The 20,618-nt window shown below is 41.3% G+C and overlaps 1 protein-coding gene across 1 annotated transcript; it reads left to right on the top strand.

Annotated features, from left to right (window-relative positions):
- Window positions 1-439: 439 nt before the first annotated feature.
- On the top strand, window positions 440-20,618 carry LOC129698296 (macrophage metalloelastase-like). Its single transcript, XM_055637364.1, has 10 exons — window positions 440-629; window positions 4,689-4,843; window positions 7,110-7,255; window positions 7,615-7,740; window positions 7,949-8,110; window positions 10,292-10,451; window positions 15,144-15,268; window positions 15,735-15,891; window positions 18,463-18,560; window positions 20,222-20,618. Exons 1-10 carry the CDS (start codon window positions 522-524, stop codon window positions 20,320-20,322), a joined length of 1,338 nt encoding a protein of 445 aa, XP_055493339.1. The 5' UTR covers window positions 440-521; the 3' UTR covers window positions 20,323-20,618.

The raw sequence follows: 20,618 nt of genomic DNA, 5'->3' as shown, positions 1-20,618 counted from the left end.
TTATCATTCAGGGGTTGAACTGCATGTAGGAAGCTGTTTCAGGATTTTAACCTCTTTGGAGCCTGGACGTGTTGGAAGAGTGGGTGACGAGGGTCAATGATGTGGCATCCATTTCAGTTGCGTAAATCTCCCAATTTGCCTTTCTAAGATTTGCCACCCTTTGATATTGATTCAATACAAACAATTGATTATATAATGTTATATATAAAATATCCATCCACTTCCAACTACACCTGAATTGGCCATTTTTTAAATTTAAATTATTTTGCAATATAAAATAATACCTTTCTTTACATTCTTGCACTTGCAACACCTTTATTAATCATAAAGGTATTTCCATAAAATATGCTCAGCCACTATGCAGGAAGTGTTTAAGCAAATATTTTTTTAATGCCTCAGTAGTAATTATTCAATTACATGTCAGCGTCATTGGGCTGATTGATGCTTGAGTTATCTATAAAGATCTGCATTGGATACAGTTGGGCATTTTAGAACTCCTTGCCACACAGCAAACAATCAAAATGAAGGCAGCCTACTTTAATCTTGCCATTTCAGTCGGATTCGGTCTATTTTTCTTTTCTTCCAGTTCACCAGTACTTGAAGTGAAGATATTACCATCATTGGTCAAGGTAAGTAGAGCATTCAGGTGATGTAGCTTATCATTAATGAACAAAGTCTATGTTCTATTCCCAATAATATTTGAGAGTCTGAGCTTTGAGCGTTATGAGAAACTCCCTTTGCTGCTGCCGCCATTAGAGCAACTCGGCTGAGAGAAGAACAGGATTCCAGGGTAAACGGGCTGTTCCACTTGGGCGACCTAATCTGCAAGTTCTGGCGAGTTTGCCCTCAACTCATACTCGCAGCATGGTCGACACGAGGACCTAGGAGGTCTTTGTAACTCTTCTTCATGCTCGAGAGTAGTCCCCGCATACTCGAGGCCTCAGCTAGGTCGTGGCGTATTTTTCAACATGTTGAATAATGCCTGTGAGTAAAAAAAGGTCGCCATGGAAAAAAATCGATACTTTTTTTTACTCGTAAATTTAGTTGAAGTAGGTCGTAGTAGGTCAGCATGTTATTCATAGGTTATCAAGGATAATCAAGGGATGTTAAAGTGATGGAGAAGTTGCATAAGAAAGAAGAATTTGACAGCTGCACAAGGAGGGCACATCATGGTTACAATTCAGGAATTAAAAAGGTGCAGTCATCATGACAGGATTAGTCTAAAGACCTCCCAATAGTCCAGGAATTTGTAGGCAGATCAATGAAATATGTGAAACAGCAGTTGTAGTAGTGGGCGATTTTTAACTTCCCTGATATTGACTGGGACTCCCTGAATGGGACAGAATTTGTCAAGTACATCCAGGAGGGTTTCTTGAAATAAGTAGATAGTTCAACTAATATGTATAGATTGTGTACTGTTGAAAGATCCTGGCTAGATGAAAGAAGTTTCAGTGGAATAGTTTGGGGAGAGTGATCATAATTTCATTGGATTTATGATAATTATGGGTAAGAAGGGTCTTGACCCAAAGCATCACCCATTCCTTCTCTCCAGAGATGCTGCCTGAGTTACTCCAGCATTTTGTGTCTATCTATGGCTGGTTCTTGGGTGAAAATGCTAAATTGGGGAAGGCTAATTACAATGATATTAGGCAGGAACTGGGGTAGATTGTGAGTGGCTGTTTGAGGGTAAATCCACACCTGACATGTAGAAGTCTTTTAAACGATTGCTGATTCAAGTTCAGGGCCAGCATGTTCCTATCAATCTGAAAGATAAGGATGACAAGATTTGGGGGCTCAATGGCAAGAGATATTGTACGTTTGGTCAAAAAGAAAAAGGACACATTTGTAATGTTTAGGAACCTGACCAATTGTTTTAATGTTTAATTGAACAAGACCACTGAGGAATAAAATACAAAAGGTAAAAGGAACTCAATTTGTTAGGCAACATCTGTGAAGGGAATGGACAGATGACATTTCAGGTTGGGATCCCTCTTCTGGCTGATGGGTTTGGGGGAGGAAAACTGGAGAGGAGAGGCAGGGGTGGGGCAAAGTTTGGAAAGTGATAGTTGGATATAGATGAGGTTGGGTGATTGGCTGATGGGTGGTTTGTGACAAAGGATACAGTTAAAAAGGAGAAAAAAGTGTGTTGGATTAGGAGAGAGGAGGTGGAGAGAAATGTAAAGTCGGAGGTAGGGATAGAAAAGTGTGCAACTGGACAGGAGGGGAGAAGAACGATGGACAACAAAAAGGGAAATATGGGATGGGTCTGGGAGATGAGTGGATAGAGGAGGGAAAAAGAGCAGGGTGTCTGGGAGAATTCATTGTTCATATTATAAACTACCCAATACTTTCACACCAAGTGCTAACTACCTGGAACATGCTGTTGTGCGAGGTGATGGAAGCAGATATAATAGTTGTGCTGAGAGGCGTTTAGTCAGGCACATGAGCAGACAGTGTATAGAGGGATATAGATTATGGGAAGGCAGATGGGATTAGTTGTATTGGAATCATGGTTGGTACAGCCATGATAGGCCAAACAGCCTGTTCCTGTTCTGTACCGTTCTATGTCTGTGCCCTATTTCTGTGACGTTACTTTGCTTTTGATTAAAAAGCAATTGTAATTGTATGAACATTTTTGAAGCACCGGGTTTGATGAGGCAAGAGTGATCAACCACCAAAACAAGCTCTTGCTTTGCCACCTTGGGATATTTGCACAAAATGTAACCAAGCATCCTGTATCTCCTCTGAAAGGTCAGCATCACTGCTTTGTCTCTAAGCCTTGACCCATTGCTGCACATTCTGCACTTTCAAACACCTTGGCACTTAATCTAGAAACAAGGAACTGCAGATGCTGGTTTATACACAAAAGACACAGAGTGCTGGAGTAACTCAGCTGTCTTACAACATTTCTGGAGACCATGGATAGGTGAGGTTTTGGGTCAAGACCCTTCTTCGCACTCTCCCTCAGATAACACATAGGAAGGTGAGTCTTGAAAGTAAGTTAATCCTTGCCCCTCAGTAAGCAACTCACCATGGATTCCCCAAATCTTATCCCGGAAACCCTTCTGGAAAAATAATCCATTCTTGCCGTAGAGGGAGTACAGAGAAGGTTCACCAGACTGATTCCTGGGATGTCAGGACTTTCATATGAAGAAAGACTGGATAGACTCGGCTTGTACTCGCTAGAATTTAGAAGATTGAGGGGGGATCTTATAGAAACTTACAAAATTCTTAAGGGGTTGGACAGGCTAGATGCAGGAAGATTGTTCCCGATGTTGGGGAAGTCCAGAACAAGGGGTCACAGTTTAAGGATAAGGGGGAAATCTTTTAGGACCGAGATGAGAAAAACATTTTTCACACAGAGAGTGGTGAATCTCTGGAATTCTCTGCCACAGAAGGTAGTTGAGGCCAGTTCATTGGCTATATTTTGTCAGACCTGCCGAATTACTTCTGTGGAAATTTACACTTTATGGTGTTAGGACATATTGGTTGTTTTTCTAGTACAGTGATTTAATTAATTTTCATAAGTTTGGAAACAATGAAGAGATAGCACGGTGTTTCAGCATAATTCAGCATAATGAGCTGCATATTCAGCAAGAGGAACTGCATAAAATGGGCAATATTCTTTCCTGCTCCTGACTTTTTCCTTGATGGTGATGGTAAGATTTTAGAGAGTCAGACGGTGAGTTGCTTGTTGAAGGGCAGGGACTCATTTACTTTCAAGACCCACCTTCCCATGTGTTATCTAAGGATGGGTTTAGCTCACATGATGAACATCATTTAGCAAATGTGGTGTTTACCTTTACGTCAAGTCAAGGGTTCCTTTGTGATCTTGAGCATTCTCCTTCAGATTAAATGACAGTAGATGTTATATTTGAAGACTGCAGTGCTCTGAGTTCCTTTGGCATTAATATTGTGAACTTGGATCCAGTTTTGATGGTCACTTTATCTGCTTAGATTTCATGATTCTTTCTCGGCTACTTCAACAATGCCTGGATCGTTATTCTCTGTGGGCTGCAGAATGAGGTGTAATGTGAAGATGATGAAACACAAGCTCAACAGAAACATTGCACTAATCCTGCCATGTGCTTAAAATATCACACACGTGCCTAGTTTCCTTTATGCATTTTGACTTTTGTCATTCATAACGAGAGCAATGTTTTGTTTTATTACATATTTGAGTTCAATTCATTGTCATTTGGTTTGAGCGCTGGGCTCAAGGTTACATAACTCACCTCATCGTCTTACCTTCTCATCACAACAACTTCACTTAAGGATATCGTTCACCCTCAGGAATATTTTCACTTGTTCCATACAGCGGAGATGGTCATACAAGCATGTCTCATGCTCGTCAATTTTACTGCCATGTCTACTGCCTGCCAACATCACAACTATACTGTTGCTAAACTTACTCTAAAATGTTTTACTTTTCCTCTTTAAAATCAGTGAAGTGTCTATTTGGAGAACTAAGAGTTTGAGAAGCTTCTCTTCAATGTAAATCAGGAGAATATTTATTTCTAGTTGATAATAATCATCACCAAACAGCAGCGTGCAAAGCCTTGTTTTACAGTTGTGCTTTTGTAACGTGTCTTTTAGGTTTTATTTGTTGGCATGAGAGAAGCATCGCAGTCGCCAAGATAGAAAATGAAATACTATCACATGTAAATGAACCTTTCTCTTATTTCTAGAGAATACAAGAGGCATCTTCTTTGAAAGTTGCTGCAAACCTGGTCAATAAAACAGAGGATTACGATCGACGTCCTCGCTGCGGAGTAACAAACCTCAATGACTTCCAAAAACTTCCAAATGTTCAACCATTTCAAAGAACTGATCTCACCTACAGGTATAATTCTCGGTTACTTGAAATCTCCCATCCATGAAGTAACAATGGTTGATTTTTCAAGGATAATTCTCAGTGCCAAATACCGCAGCTTGCCCACCAGTTTGGCACTGGATTAAATCTGTGGATGTCCAGGATGTAAGGCAGCAACACAACCGCTGTGCCACTGCGCCACTATTATAGGCTGTTCTCTCATTGGACTGTAAACTCCAAAGAGACACTTTAACTGGCTGAATCTCTTTACCTGAATCTCTTTACCTGAATCTCGTTACCCCTCTCCTGGCACTTTCCCTTGCAACCGCAGGACATGCTACACTTGAAACCCCACTCGTAACAAGGGCAGAGTCCCCCTTGTCCTCACCTTCCACCCTACCAGCCTGCACATACAACAAATAATCCGACATTTTCGCCACATCCAACGGGATCCCACCACTGGCCACATCTTCCCATCTCCTCCACTGTCTGCTTTCTGCAGAGACCGCTCCCTCCATAACTCCCTGGTCAATTCGTCCCTTCCCACCCGAACCACTGCCTCCCCGGGCACCTTCCCTTGCAACTGCAGGAAGTGCAACACTAGTTGCTTTACCTCCCCACTTGACTCCATTCAAGGACCCAAGCAGTCTTTCCAGATGCGGCAGAGGTTCACCTGCACCTCCTCCAACCTCGTCTATTGCATCCGCTGCTCTAGGTGTCAGCTGCTCTACGTCGGTAAGTCCAAGCGTAGGCTTGGTGATCGCTTTGCCCAATACCTCCGCTCGGTTCGCATTAACCTACCTGATCTCCCCATGGCTCAGCACTTCAACACCCCCTCTCATTCCAAATCTAACCTTTCTGTCCTGGGCCTCCTCCATGGCCAGAGTGAGGCCCACTGTAAATTGGAGGAGCAGCACCTCATATTCTGCTTGTCAGTTTACTTCCCAGTGGTATGAACATTGACTTCTCTAATTTAGGTAGTCCCTGCTTTCTCCTCCCCTTCTCAGCTCTCCCTCAGCCCACTGTTTCCGCATCTTCCTTTCTTCTTCCCGTGACACCCACCCTCACATCAGTCTGAATAAGGGTCTCAACCCGAAACGTTGCCTATTTACTTCGCTCCATAGGTGCTGCCTCACCCTCTGAGTTTCTCCATCACTTTCGTCTACCTTCGATTTTCCAGCATCTGCAGTTCCTTCTTAACCATTCATGGAGAGTATTAGTTTATCTTGTTCTTAGAATATCCACTGACCAGGGTATAGTCCAAGAATTAGTGAAATGTGTGCAATGACTAAAGACCAACACTAATGCGAATTAAGAACAGGATCAAATATATTTTCTTCCCTGCCAACCACGTTGGGATTCAGCCAGGATAATTGTACATTTTTTACTTTAAAATAATAATAATAATTATCTAGCATCAACACTTCTTTGTTTCTACAGGAAGTGACAAATGTACATGGCAGCCACCATATCCGAGGAAGGATGTGCTGGCGTTGGAGAGGGTCCACAGGAGAATTACGAGAATGATCCCAGGGACCACTGACTTAACATATGATGAGTGTTTGACGGCACTGGGCCTGTACTCGCTGGAGATTAGAAAGTTGAGAGAGGAAAGTTGAGAGAGGATCTCATTGAAACTTACTAAATATTGAAAGGCATGGATAGAGTAGTTGTGAAGAGGACGTTTCCACTAGTGGAGGAGTTTAGAATCAGAGCGCATAGCCTCAGAATGAAAGGGCATACCTTTGGAAAGGAGCTGAGGAAGGATTTATTTAGTCAGAGTGGAATTAATTGCCACAGACGGCTGTGGAGGCCGTCATTGGGTATTTTTTAAGGTGGAGATTGACAGATACTGATTAGTAATGGTGTCAAGGGCTATGGTGGGAAGGCAGGAGAATGGGGTTGAGAGGGAAAGATAGATCGGCCATGATTGAATGGCGGAGTACACTCAGTGGGCCGAAGGGCCCACTTCTGCTGTTATGACATATGAACATGTTAATTTGTTTCCTCATAAGTACGAAAATGTTTACTTAATTTTGTGAGTTTTAGAAAGCACAAGGTAGTCAATTTTACACAAATCTCTATATATTTTCAAGTGTTAAGGGTGCCTATGACATTGCTTACACTACTCACCTTGCGCATATCCAGTCACCATCTGAACACTTGGATAGATGTTAATCATTGCCACTGACAAGAAGAAGGGCAGATATTGATCTGACATCCAGATGTATGCAATTGTTATAATTATCAATTAAGTTATTAGAGTAAAATTGCAATTAAATTTGTTTCTATACAGAATACAAAGACACACACCTGACTTACAAGAGAACGATGTGAACAAGATTATAGCAGCAGCATTGAACGCCTGGGCTAGTGTTACCCCTTTGACATTTACACCAACAACGTCTATATCAGACATTGAAATTACTTTTGCTGCTGGAGGTACGTTTAAACAATGGCATTAAAAGAGTAAATTGCAAAATAATCTGAAATAATATTTCTTAAATATCATTGGTAAACCTTTTAGCATCTATAAGTGTAAAAGGGAGAGAGCCTGAGACCTCTGTGCGCAGTTGCCAACTGACTGATGATTAAGAAATGAAACATTCAGTCTGATGAAAGATACACATCTGTAACATAATCTTTTTACATCAGTTGATTGGCCAACCTTGTATTTCTTGGTAAACTTTGTATTTCCAGCACAATTTTATTTAATTTCAAACAGTCAGATCATAATGTTGTTTTCATCCTTGGAGGAAAATTATTCTTGACTGACGTCTTTGTTCAATGCCTCCTGCTAGAACATGGAGATGGTTCCTCATTTGATGGACGTAATGGTGTTCTGGCCCACGCTTTTGGCCCTGGAACAGGTTTAGGAGGTGATATTCACTTTGATGAGGCTGAAACGTGGACAACAGGATCAGAAGGTAATTACTTGCTACCGTTAGTTGTTCTCAATGGTGTGTTAAACCTGCATCCATCTGGGCAAGCAGAGTGTTGTTGCTCTGCAATTTTTCAAAAAAATGTTAATACATTTCTTATCAGTAAAAATGTCATGTATTTCACAATGAAAATGTTGCTAAATGAAATTTCACAAACAGATTAAAGTACAATGCGATTGTTTTATATCTCTAGGAATCAACTTGTTCCTCGTTGCAGTACATGAAGCTGGTCATGCTTTGGGACTCGATCACTCTAACGATCCAAATTCTATCATGGCTGCCTTCTATCAATTTAGAGAAACTATTGGGTTTCTTCTGCCAGAAGATGACAGGAAAGGAATCCAGAGTTTATACGGTAAATCCTAACTTTTTACAAGCGCTACATAATAATAATAATAATAATTTATTGTCATTGTAAATACATACAATGAAATTTCAGACGCACTGGCCGAGCAGAGCTCCAACATATCAGATAAATAATTACGACTATGATAACAGCAGAAACGGCAAGAAAAATGTTGTCAATTCAGATGCACGATACTTCACAGTATATTGATGTAGCAGTACAAAATATTGGTTATTGGGGGAGTGGTGTTCAGTGCAGAGTTCAGAGTGGTGATGGCCTTGGGGTAGAAACTGTTCGTTAATCTTGTGGTGTGTGATTTGATGGACGTGTAACGCTTTCCTGAGGGCAGAAGGGCAAACAAGTGATGTGCGGGATCAGACGAGTCCTTTAGGACGCGTGATGCCTAACACAGGCAACGAGAGCTATTGATCTATTCCAGGGCAGGCAGGTGTGTGTTGATGATCTTCTGGGCTGTGTTGATGACTGTCTGCAGAGCCTTCTTGTTAGCCGCAGAACTGTTGCCATACCATACCAGGATGCCATGTGTCAGGACATTCTCTATGGAGTAACGGTAGAATGACACCGGCAGCTGTGGTGGCAAGTTGACTTTCCTGAGTGATCTTAGGAAGTAAAGCCGTAGTTATGCCTTCTTTACCAGGGAGTGCGTGTTAGTTGACCACCTGACATCTGCTGAGATCTGGGTGCCCAGGAACCTGAAACTGGAGACTGTCCACTCTTTCTCCGTTTATTTGCAGTGGGGAATGATCACCCTGCTTCTTCCTGAAGTCGATGACGAGCAATTTTGTTTTCTCGGTATTGAGTGCTAAGTTGTTTTCTGAGCACCTGCCTATTAAGCTCTGTACCTCCTCCCTGGAAACTGACTCATCGCCCTCAGTGATCAGCCCCGCCACTGTCGTGTCGTCAGCAAATTTAATGATGGTGTTCATGCTGTGGGTCAGTATGCAGTCGTAGGTATAGAGAGAGTAGAGGAGGGGGCTCGGCACACAGCATTGTGGAGCTCCTGTTCTGCGTGTCAGTGGGGGAGTGGTGGGATCCCATCCTGACCGACGGCGGCCGGTCCTTTAGGAAGTCCTTAATCCATAGCAGATGTTGTGTTTGAAGCCTAGGACAGACAGCTTGGAGATCAGTCTACTGGGTACGATTGTGTTGAATGCAGAGCTATAATCATTCTGACGCCAACTGTAGGACAACCACCATTGGAATCGGAGCCTTGCTTGAACCTCTCAACATTCTTCCTCAATAATTTCCTCTTTCCAACACTGAGAGTAGTGCATTTTAAAAGTACCTTAAACTGTTATCAATCTAACTGGTGATGAAGCATTGGAGAGATACACATGGAAACAGGCCCTCGGAGTTAGTTTCCTACACTCTTGTTGTTTACTACCAAGGTTCTAGTGATCCCTCCCTAAACTGCAGCCGGCAATTCAGTGGAAAATTTTGACTAATCGTTAAACAGCTGTATGTCACTTTTCATTCTTTCAACCTGTATCCTAACTAAATTACACAGGATTTCAGGAGTAATGCCACAAAAATGTCAGTGATTTCATTGCATAACTTCTCTTAAAAGTTCCTTGAAATGTCTTCTCTCTGAGTTACGAAATAAATGCGTCATTCTCATATTTTGGCAGCACACAAAATGAGTGCATTGCATGTTAAATGTCAAATGATCAGGGATTCATCTGTGAATTCATAGTTCAATTAAAAATCTACCAATTAAGGAATTGTTTTGCTTTTTGTGAATATTAGTGAATTTTACCAAAGGTTAACTGGATATAAGATAAAGTGTGAAGAAGGGTTTAGCCCTGAAACGTTTCCTATTTCCTTTGGTCCATAGATGCTGCCTCACCCGCTGAGTTCATCCAGCATTTTTGTCTACCTTTAATTTTCCAGCATCCGCAGTTCCTTCTTAAACATAATATAAAGTGTGTATATTTAGCACACTAGAATATTTGATCCAGGTCACTAGTACTAAAGATGTGTGAGAACAAGTGATTGTGCTGTGTACAGAACTAATTTGATATCAAGAGTGCAAAGTTATCTCACATTCATGACTTTTTAAATAACCTGCTTTACAATATGTTGAAAAGGAATACATTGAACTTTCAAAAGATGGTAACGCTCATCCTTTCTTTTTTTTCATATTGTTTGGAACCATATCTTTCAATCAAGGTCCTCCACTCATGGTTACACCAACCACTGGTACCGTTCCAAATTTCACAACAAACATGCCCATCGAGCCACCAACAGAGAATCCACCAGCCTGTGACCCAAACTTGTTTGCAGATGCTGCTTTGACAATCAATCGAAGAATCGTTCTCTTCAAAGATGGGTAAATATTTACCACGTAAAACTATTCTGATTTACATTATGCACTGTTAATTTTAATAATACAGGTGAGCTATTTAAACCATAAGCAAAAGGCCCATGCTATCCAAGCACAGGGCTGTAATAATTAGAAAGAACTAGCGGAAATCTGTATCAAGATGTGGTGGGGGGGGGGGGGGGGGGTGGATGGAGACAATTTGGGGGCCGCAGCTTCTTGGTGGACACACACACACACACACACACACACACACACACACACACACACACACACACACACACACACACACACACACACACACACACACACACACACACACACACACACACACACACACACACACACACACACACACACACACACACACACACACACACACACACACACACACACACACACACACACACACACACACACACACACACACACTCCTACACTTTTGGAGGCTTCAGCCGGTTGACTCCGAACTCCAGCAACAGCAGCTTCGTCCGCCCCGAATTCTGGGGCTTGAGTTGGCCCGTTCGCGGGGCCTTTCATTGCCCTGTGTGGCTTAAAATCAGCCGCAGGATCTTCCATCGCCCTGCGGGGGCTTCAACATTGGGAGCCTCGATCGCCTTGATGCAACAGTTTGACTGCCTGACCGCGGAGCAATGGAAGATCCTGCAGCTGATTTAAGCTGCGCCGGGCGATGAAAGGCCCCGCTAATGGGCCGATTCAGCCCATAGAAAGCGTCTGATACCCGCTTGAATCTTTCAAAAGCTGCAATGTGTTAAATAACACAAACAAATAAAACTGAAGCAAATAAAGGCAAACAGAAGAACAAACCTTGTGGGGGGAGAGGGTGATGGGAAAAACTTACTAAATTACGTGAGTGACCGTGAGCGAGGGACTTAACTGCAAGCCAGCCAGGAAACCCGTTCGACTGGAGCCCTTAATGACCTGACCCATTTAAATCCAATACCCGTTTAAATCTTTCCCATCCACCAATACATCCAATTAGTTCAAATGGTAATTGTACCCGCATCAGACATTTTTAAGAAATTCTCCGTGAATACCTTCAGTAATACTTGAAGGTCAAAACACAATTGGTAACACATCACGTTAATACGATGTTAATAGAGACGTGTAACAAGCGCTTAACAGTGACACCCCCACTGTCTCGTGTAAAGCGGAGATTTTAATAGATTTTATTTCAGCGAATTTCAAAATCTGGATTACAAAACATGGGGGGGATTGTCCCCCACCTCTCAAAACATGGGAGGGATGTGCCCACTCCGTCCCGTTCCCCCCCCCCCCCCCCCCCCCCCCCCCGGGATTTCCGCCCATGTATAATTTCCCCAGTAGGTTGCAGATGCAGATGTTCCTCGCAGCATGGGACACTGAGCCACCTCCCCCCAACCCCCATCTCCTCACAACAGACACCAGACAATAAATATACATCAATGTTGCCAAGAGAGGATTGCTGTCCGGGTCCCTGCACAAAAGTGAGATATTTCCCAGTTCAACCAGTTAGAAAATTTGCTGGAAAATGGAGAGCTTCTCCACTGCTGAGGCTTCAGACATGTGTATACTTGTGTTTAAATCGGGGATCAATAAGATATCAATAAAATACACAATAAGATACAGGTCACAATAATTGTATTGTCTGTTCCTGGCTTGAATGATGGGATTGAAAGTGATGTAGAAATTCAGAAATGTATTTTTCCCTCTATTTATCTGTTCCATGATTCTTCCACTTTTAAATGAGGTTATTGATAATTCAATCAGTATATATGTATGCATTTGGCGAAAGGGCACCTACTGTATAGATAATTAAATCAATTGTGCTTGTTAAAAGGAATGCGTTTTGGCTTTGGGCCGAATTGATTTTCCACATTTAATATTGACCATATTTTCTAAATTAATTTTACACAGGTTTTAACTCATTTATATGTTACAGAAGGCACAGGGTCATATTCAATACAACCAGGCAGCATGTTAGCATGTAGCTCATTCTTGTTTTTTGTAATGAAAATAAATTAATTGATACATTTACAAGAAAGTGATGGCATGGGTTTATTAATGCTACTTTAGATATCATTTATGAGTAACTTTATTTTAAATTACTGAGAGTAATTAAAATTTGCAAAAGCATTTCTATCACTATTTGGAGAGAAGTAACTTGATTGGCTTTTAAAAGCCTCATTGATGACCACATATCCATGTCTTTAAAACAACCACAGGAATTTACAGTTAAGACTCACACACACACACCCGGTATCCTGACTGACAGCTAGAATCTCTTTTCCTTCCTGTGTTTAGAAAGCCATTCTCTTTAATTAGCTTGTGTAGGTTGGCATCATTTCCCATCATGCTTCTTCAATATCCAAGGCTCTTGGATTAACCACATCACAGATGCCCAATTTTCACATGTTCCAGAATGTATGAGAATCATTACCAGAAAGAAAAAAAAGTTTTAAAAACTTGTATTAGTTTCCTGACAAACTGATTAATGGCTCGGGTTTAATGTGGCCTTGTAGTTCTTCATATATGCCTCCACCTCCATCTCTGGCAAAGCATTCCAGGCACCCACCACTCTATGTAAAAAAGAACTTATCCGCACATCGCCTTTAAAGTTTGTACCTGTCACCTTCTGGTCTATACCTTCTGACCCTTCTGGTGAGAGATATATCCTCTGGTCTTTGACATTTCAACCTTGGAAAAAGTTTATGACTGTCTACCCTATCTATGCCTATCATAATATTATATACTTCTTTCCCCCCCCCCCCCCCCCCCCCCCTCCCCCACAACCTACAATGTTCTAGGGAAAACAATCCAAGTTTGGCCAACTCTTCTTATAGCTAATACCTTCTAATCCAGGCAGCATTCTAGACCTCTTCTGCACCTCTCCAAAGCATTCACATCCATCCTGTAATGGGACCACCAGAACTGCCTACAATATTTCATTGCAGCCGCGACAAAGTCCTATAAAGTTGCAACATAACTTTGATTCTTGTACTCAATGCCCCGACCAACGAAGGCAAGCATATCAAATATCTTCCCAAAGTGCAACACCTTGACTTGCTCTGATTAAACTCCATCTGCCATTCCTCCACCCATTTGTGTAGTTGATCTATATCCTGCTGGATACTTCACCAGCCTTCTCGCTGTCTGCATCTCCTGCAATTTTGGTAACATCTTAAAACTTAATAACCAATCCATCTACATTTACGTCCATGTTTAAGAGGGAACTACAGATACTGGAAAATCGAAGGTAGACAAAAATGCTGGAGAAACTCAGCGGGTGAGGCAGCATCTATGGAACGAAGGAACCTTCGCTGTGATATATATATCACAGCTCAGTTCCCTACTGAACTCCAGTGGTCACAGACCTCCAGCCAGAATAACACCCTGCATTCACAACCCTCACCTCTTCAAAAAAACACAATCAATTCATAAAACAGTGCCTCTCACAGCCAAAGCATGCTGATTGTCCCTAATTAGCCTGTAGTTTTCCAAATGTGAGTTAACCCTATCTCAAATAACCCTCTTCTCTATGAGCTTCCCTACCTAATGTGAGACTTTTTTTAAGGGCCTGTCCCACTTAGGAGACCTAAACAGCAACCTCTGGTGACCTTGCCCGCCACCCGAGGTTTCCATGAGTTCACCGGAGGTTTTGGTCACTCTCCCTAATGGTTGAAAGTAGTATTTTTTAGTCGCAGGTCTAGTCGAAGACGGTTTTCTTCATAGTCGAGGAAGGTATTCAACATATGCGTGGGAGGTGGTAGGAGGTTGCAGGTCACCTCGACCTTGATTATTTTTTGGGTGGCGGACAAGGTCACCAGGGGTTGCTGTTTAGATCTCCGAAATGGGACAGGCCCTTTTATCAGCCTATAATTTCCTGATTTATCTCCACCTCTCTGTTTAAACAAATAAACAACATTTGCTGCTCTCTAGTCCTCTGGGACCTCGCCCCCACAATCTCCTCTCTTGCCACTCTCATTAACTTGAGATAGATTCCATCAGGCTGTGGGGATTTACCCACCTTAATGCTCTTCAAGAAACACAAACATCACCTCCTTCTTCATCTCAAACTGTCCTTATATGTTAGTAATCTGCACACTAATCTCACTGTCCTCCATGTCCTTCTCCTTTGTGAATACAAATGCAAATAATTTGCTTTGTACCTCACCCACAACCTTTAATTCCCTTAGCCTTGAGCGATCTGACCTTCTTCCTTGTTCCCTTGTATTAACCTAAAGCCTAGGGATTTTCTTTAGCCCAACTCACCAATGCCATTTCCTGGGTGCTATGGGCCCTACTAATGCCTGCTTGAGTTATTTCTTCTTTGCTTTATATTCCTCTTTCATCTTTCTGAACATTACATACATTTTTCTTTTTTTCGTTTCACCAGATTTACAACCTCTTTGGTCATCCAAGGTTCCTTTATCTTGCTATTCTTATCTATCCTCTTTACTGGAACATGCTGGTCCTGAACTCTGATCAGTTTAAACCACTCCCACATTGTCAGACAAAGACTAACACTCCTTTCCATTATATCAAAGCGACAAGAATTTTTGCCTTTAAAGGTTGGTAAATAAAGTGTATTGGTTACATTTCAGTGTATACACCGATATCTCATGAGGTTTCCATGAAAACGTCATCTCATCAATGTGTATTCGGATATCTACTAATGCAACTTTGTTTATTGCTGTATAGGTTCTTTCGTTTGTCAAGATCCTCAGTCATAAACCGAGTTGAAGACTCTTTGCCAGGCGCCCCATCAAATGTTGATGCTGCTTTTGCAACCAGAGGAAGAGCTAGGGAAATCTTTCTTTTTCAAGGTTACATAGTTCATGTTTCCTTTTTGTACTGCACCTATTGTTTTATTTCTAATAATTGATTATCTGCAATCTATTATCGTCAATGCATTGGATTTTTATACAGAAATCTCTTATTTACCATTGAAGAAAATATAAAACCAGCTGGATTTAGCATAGGCATCATTACATTTTATGTTATGCACATTACTTCAAATGGTCTTAGTGTTTGCAACATTTTATTAGTCCAAAACTAGTTTTTTTTAAATGTAGTTGAAAATGTTTTCATATGATTTCTGCACACATCTCCTCAAAGTTTATTATTGCAAATATTTGAAGGACAATCACGACAAGATGATCAATCCAAGTGTGTGGTTATCACAGTCACTCGCTATGTCGTGATGACTGTTGCAACGTGACACTGATTGAAAGGCTGAGACAACTATTTCAAAATTATTATTATTATTTTTTTTTAATCCTTTCTTTGCAGATTCGCAATACTGGCGCTTCAAGAGGAATGTCTTAGATTCAGGGAGCCCACATCCCATCAGTGACTTTGGTTTTCCAAGCAGTGTTAACAGAATTGATGCAGCAATGCGTATAAACAGAAGAATAATAATGTTCTTTGTGGGCGATCAGCTCTGGAGGTTTGTGTTGTATTTAACCCTTTATTACTATGCTGTTGTTCTTATGTATTTCCCTGACAACATATTCTAATACTTTAAAATCAAAGGAAAACCTAAAATGTTTCTGTTGTGTACCAAATACTTATAAACTGAAGTGTGACCAGTGTGTCCCCTGCGATTGGTCATTCTGATAAATTGTGGGAGATAAAGGAAATAGCTGGACAGGAGGGGCAAAGTTAAACTTAAAGATAAACTCTATCAGCTGATCAATTAGCTTTGTTGGGAGAGGAGAAAGAGCAAATGCTGGAGGGAGTCTGTCAGTCAGGCTTCATATGGAGGGAACTAGACGGACAATGTTTCGGGTTCAGACCTTTCAAATTGAAATTAAATCAGCCCTCTTCCCGCCACAAATGTTGCTTGACCTGTAGAATTCCTACAGCATTTTGTTGTTTGTTCAAGATTCTAGCATCAGCAATCTCTGGTGTCTTCAAATTCCTGGGAGAATTTTCAGCAAAGAGGAAAATCTCTCTTTAGCTGCTCAGTTTCTCCTAGGCCAGGCTAGGTTAATCATAAAGTAGAGATATAAGCAGAGATATAAGTGAGTTTGCCTGAGATCACATTGGTTGCCCATTTCTATCCCACTGTTACAGCTATAAACGGATAGTTTTGAGGATGGTTTGGGCTTCACATTTTCATATGTGCCTGACACTAATTCTCTTCTTTAAGTTCAAAGGACATTTATCAAAATGATACAATCATTTTATTATTGCCTTTGCAGTACAGTAATTTCAAAAGCCAAATTTTGGTTATAGTATTCATCTAAAGGATATAAATGTCAAAAATCTAGTAATTATATTTAGCTTTACCCAGCTTTTCGTTACATATTGGTGAAGGGTTATACTTACAGTGTGTAAATAAAGTGCTTCACCTTTACAACAGAAAGGCCTGGAAATTGTTCTGATTGTGTCACACTGTACAACATTTGAGTGCTTTGTTTAGAAAAGGAGCACATCATGACTTTCAAGTTTTCTGGAGAGAATTGACCGACTGACAATTGACTGACTGACAATTCGATCAGGAGTTTCCTGTACAAATTCTTCGCCGATCGACTGTTTACTTTGTCGAACACAATGCTGGTAACATCGTGGCCCATGCAACATTCCATTATTGTGTCCATTATTGAACAGTCTCTGCCCAATTAGCTTTTAGTTCCGTTTACCAAGAGCGAGACCAAGCATAAACTTGGCAACAATTTTGCCATATACTTGCACTGGGTCTGCAAAGGCCTGCTAGATCTCCCACTTGCTAACCATTTTAAGTCTGAAGAAGGGCCCAGAACCCAAATGTCACCCATCCATGATCTCCAGAGATACTGCCTGGCCTGCTAGGTGACTACAACACTTTTTGTCTTTTTTTGCAAACCAGCATCTGGAGTTCCTTGTGTCTAGCTTTTAGTTCTATTGCTTGCTTTGCACAACTTAAAATTGGCCTCAACGAGCAGGTCCCATCCATGCACCAGAAACCCAGCTAAGATATGTTCCATTTAATATACTTTGTCCACTTCAGGACCACCAGCCATGGTACTGATACCCCCCCCCCCAGTTCATAACCCTATTCTGACACCCCCTTCCAGCTCCCTTCCAAACATTGATTGTCCAAGCAAATGGCCCCAATTCGCACAAACCAACCCCGATCACTGACAGCTACACAACAGCCAAGCTAACTCTTGCCTCAGTCAATCCTCCAATCAATGGAAGCCTCCCTTCCCCACTCAAACCTCAGCTTTACCTGCTTTGAATCTCTTGTTCTGTTTAGTCATCAGTCCTCCCTTCGTGTAATACTGACTCGCTAGAGCCTGGCAACATTTTGAAGTTGAGAAGATGACTTTGTGGCCAAGTTTGTAGATAATAAAAAGATGGATGTAGGGGCAGGTAGTGTAGAGGAAGCAGAGAATCTGCAGAACTTGGACAGGGTGGGAGAGTGGGCAAAGAAGTAGCAGATGGAATACAGCACAGAAAAGTGTGCAGTCATGAACTTTGGTAGTAGTTAAAAAGGTGTAGACTATTTTCTAAATGGGGAGAAGATTCTGTGATCGGAGGTGCAAAGGGAGCTGGGAGTGTTGGTCCCAATAGGTTAATTTGCAGGTTGAATCAGTAGCTTGCAAGCTTACACGCTGGAGTTTAGAAGGATGAGGGGATGTCTCTTTGAAACCCAGCCAATAATATGCGAATAGGTAGAAAAATAATAGAGTGGATGTGGAGAGGATGTTTCCAATGGTGGAAGAGTCTAGGACCAGAGGGCACTGCCTCAGAATAATAGGATTTACCTTTAGAAAGGGGATGTGAAGTAATTTCTTTAGCCAGATGGTGGTGAATCGCAGGAAGTCATACAGAAGGCTGTGGAGACCAATTATTTGGGTATTTTTAAAGTGTTCTTGATTACTAAGGGTATCAAAGGTTATGGGGGAAGGCAGAAAAATGGGGTTGAGAGGGAAAGGTAGATCAACAAGGATTGAATTGCAGAGTATACTTGATGGGCCAAATGGCCTCATTCTGTTCCTATGACATGAACTTATGAACTTATCCACTTTAGGTACAAGATCGGAGAAGGTATGGATGACACATCACCAATCCCAATCACAACGACCTTTGAAGAAAATGACCATGTTGATGCTGCTTTTAAATCTAGAGGTAAATGTACTTTGGTAGGGAAACCAAATTGGTAGTTTTATAAATGGAGTAGAATATTTTTACAAATCAATATGACACAAAATCCACGGCCTGGGAATGTGGATCTGTTCCTCATGGGAAAATCGGGGAAGCCAAAAATCAGTTTAGTTTAGTTTAGTCCAGAGATACAGTGCGGAAATAGGCCACTCGGCCTGCCCAATCCTCATTGACCAGCCATCCCGCATACTTGCACTATTCTACACACACTAGAGACAATTTTTAATAATATATAATTTTTTTAACCAAAGCCAATTAACCCTCAAACCTGTACGTCTTTGAAGTGTGGAAGGAAATCGGAGCACCCGGAGAAAAGCTATGCAGGTCACATGGAGAATGTTCAAACTCCATAAAGACAGCACCCGTAGTCAGGATCGAACACGGGTCTCTGGTGCTCTAAGGCAGCAACTCTACCGCTGCGCCACCGTGCCACTCCCAGCATTTGTCAGGATGTTCTGCTGCGCTCTGGCCAGAATTTCAATTTAAATCTGTGGAAAATCAGCATTTGCTACTCATTTGCCTGTATTATATCAAGACTCCATCCTAGAAGAGGAGCCTCACAAAACCAGCTACATTGTTTGTTCCTTTTTATTCTCTTGAATTTGTTCCTTTTAGAGTTTCAATGACCATCCAGCACTTATCCATGAGTACATTTATGCAGACTTGTAAATTACCAGAGACAGAAGGTGTTGAACACCAACCTTAGCCATTGGTTGGGAATGGATGGTTCCCAAAATGTGAAAATGTGAAACTCCAATTCAAATAATTCCCAATGCTTTGATTATTTTGAGAGTGGACAGAGTAATTGAACAGAATAGAATAGACATTCATTTCCCAGGTGCATGTGTTTTCTGGGCTACATGTCACTCTAATGCACTGCTTCCAACCCAACTCAGAATATGCAACATATCCTTTCCAGAATAATGCAACCAGAATTCAACACTATTTGTCACATATCCAATTTAACATCCAAATACTTTTGAGGCAAATGGGACTCCTATGAGGAAGCACACATTTCCCTTATGGTTGGACATTTGATACGTGGCCACAATAGGGGAAAATGTGATTGAATTTCCAGGAATAGCAAAAGCCACATCGATTACCTACCTCGCCCAAATTATAGAAGGGAACAAATTCAGATTTTAAAAGCTTTTGACCTTATTTTAAAGAGTTTATGGTGCTCCGGACCCTTCTGGGCCCTTCTTCAGACTGATAGTAGTAGGCAACCAGAAAGCTGGAAGTGTGGTGGGAACTGGACAAAGCCAGTTAAATGATAGGTGGATACAGGTGAGTGGGGGTTGAATTGGCAGATAGGTGGACAGAGGTTAATATCATTGCTAGTCATGTGTGCCTCTCTCTTCATCTGTAGTTCTCAACCCTCTCACCACGTCAGTTTCAAACTTTACACTGGCCCATTGGGTAAAGTTACAGCTACTTCCAAAATGGTCCAGTACTAGTTCAGCCCTCTTGTAATCATTGGTCTGGTACAAGCAGGCAAATTATTAAACTGGCAGATGGTAACCAGAGTTAATATAAAGCTGACATATGTCTTTTATCAGGATGTTCTGCTGTGGAAAATCACAAAGAGGTGTATGCCATGTTTTAATATTTTGTTTTGTTAACAGGTAACATTTACCTCATAAATGGATCTACTGTGAGCAAGTACAACAGGGCATTGCAATTTGTACGCAAGTTTGAAACGACAGGGTGGCTGGACTGTGCCTAAATAATTTTGTTTCGCTCCATTTTGTGGAAGATACTGCAAGGAGAGGATCAATAAAATGTAATCTATTTACTAAAATTAACTATTCAAGGCATGTGTAATGATTAGAACTTTCAAAATATAGCAACTGCATTCTAATAAGTTGATCAGTTATTTTGTTTCCTAAACTTGTCAATAATCATATTTCAATAATCATATTTCAATAATCATAGTTTAATGTCTTAAGATACATACAATCTGGATCACAACTAAATATTCAAGTGTATGAATAAAGAACAAGATTAAGGCACTTGACTTCT

This window comes from Leucoraja erinacea, chromosome 6 (assembly GCF_028641065.1).
Source record: "Leucoraja erinacea ecotype New England chromosome 6, Leri_hhj_1, whole genome shotgun sequence".
Lineage (NCBI taxonomy): Eukaryota > Metazoa > Chordata > Chondrichthyes > Rajiformes > Rajidae > Leucoraja > Leucoraja erinaceus.
This window is presented reverse-complemented; position numbering and strand designations above follow the sequence as displayed.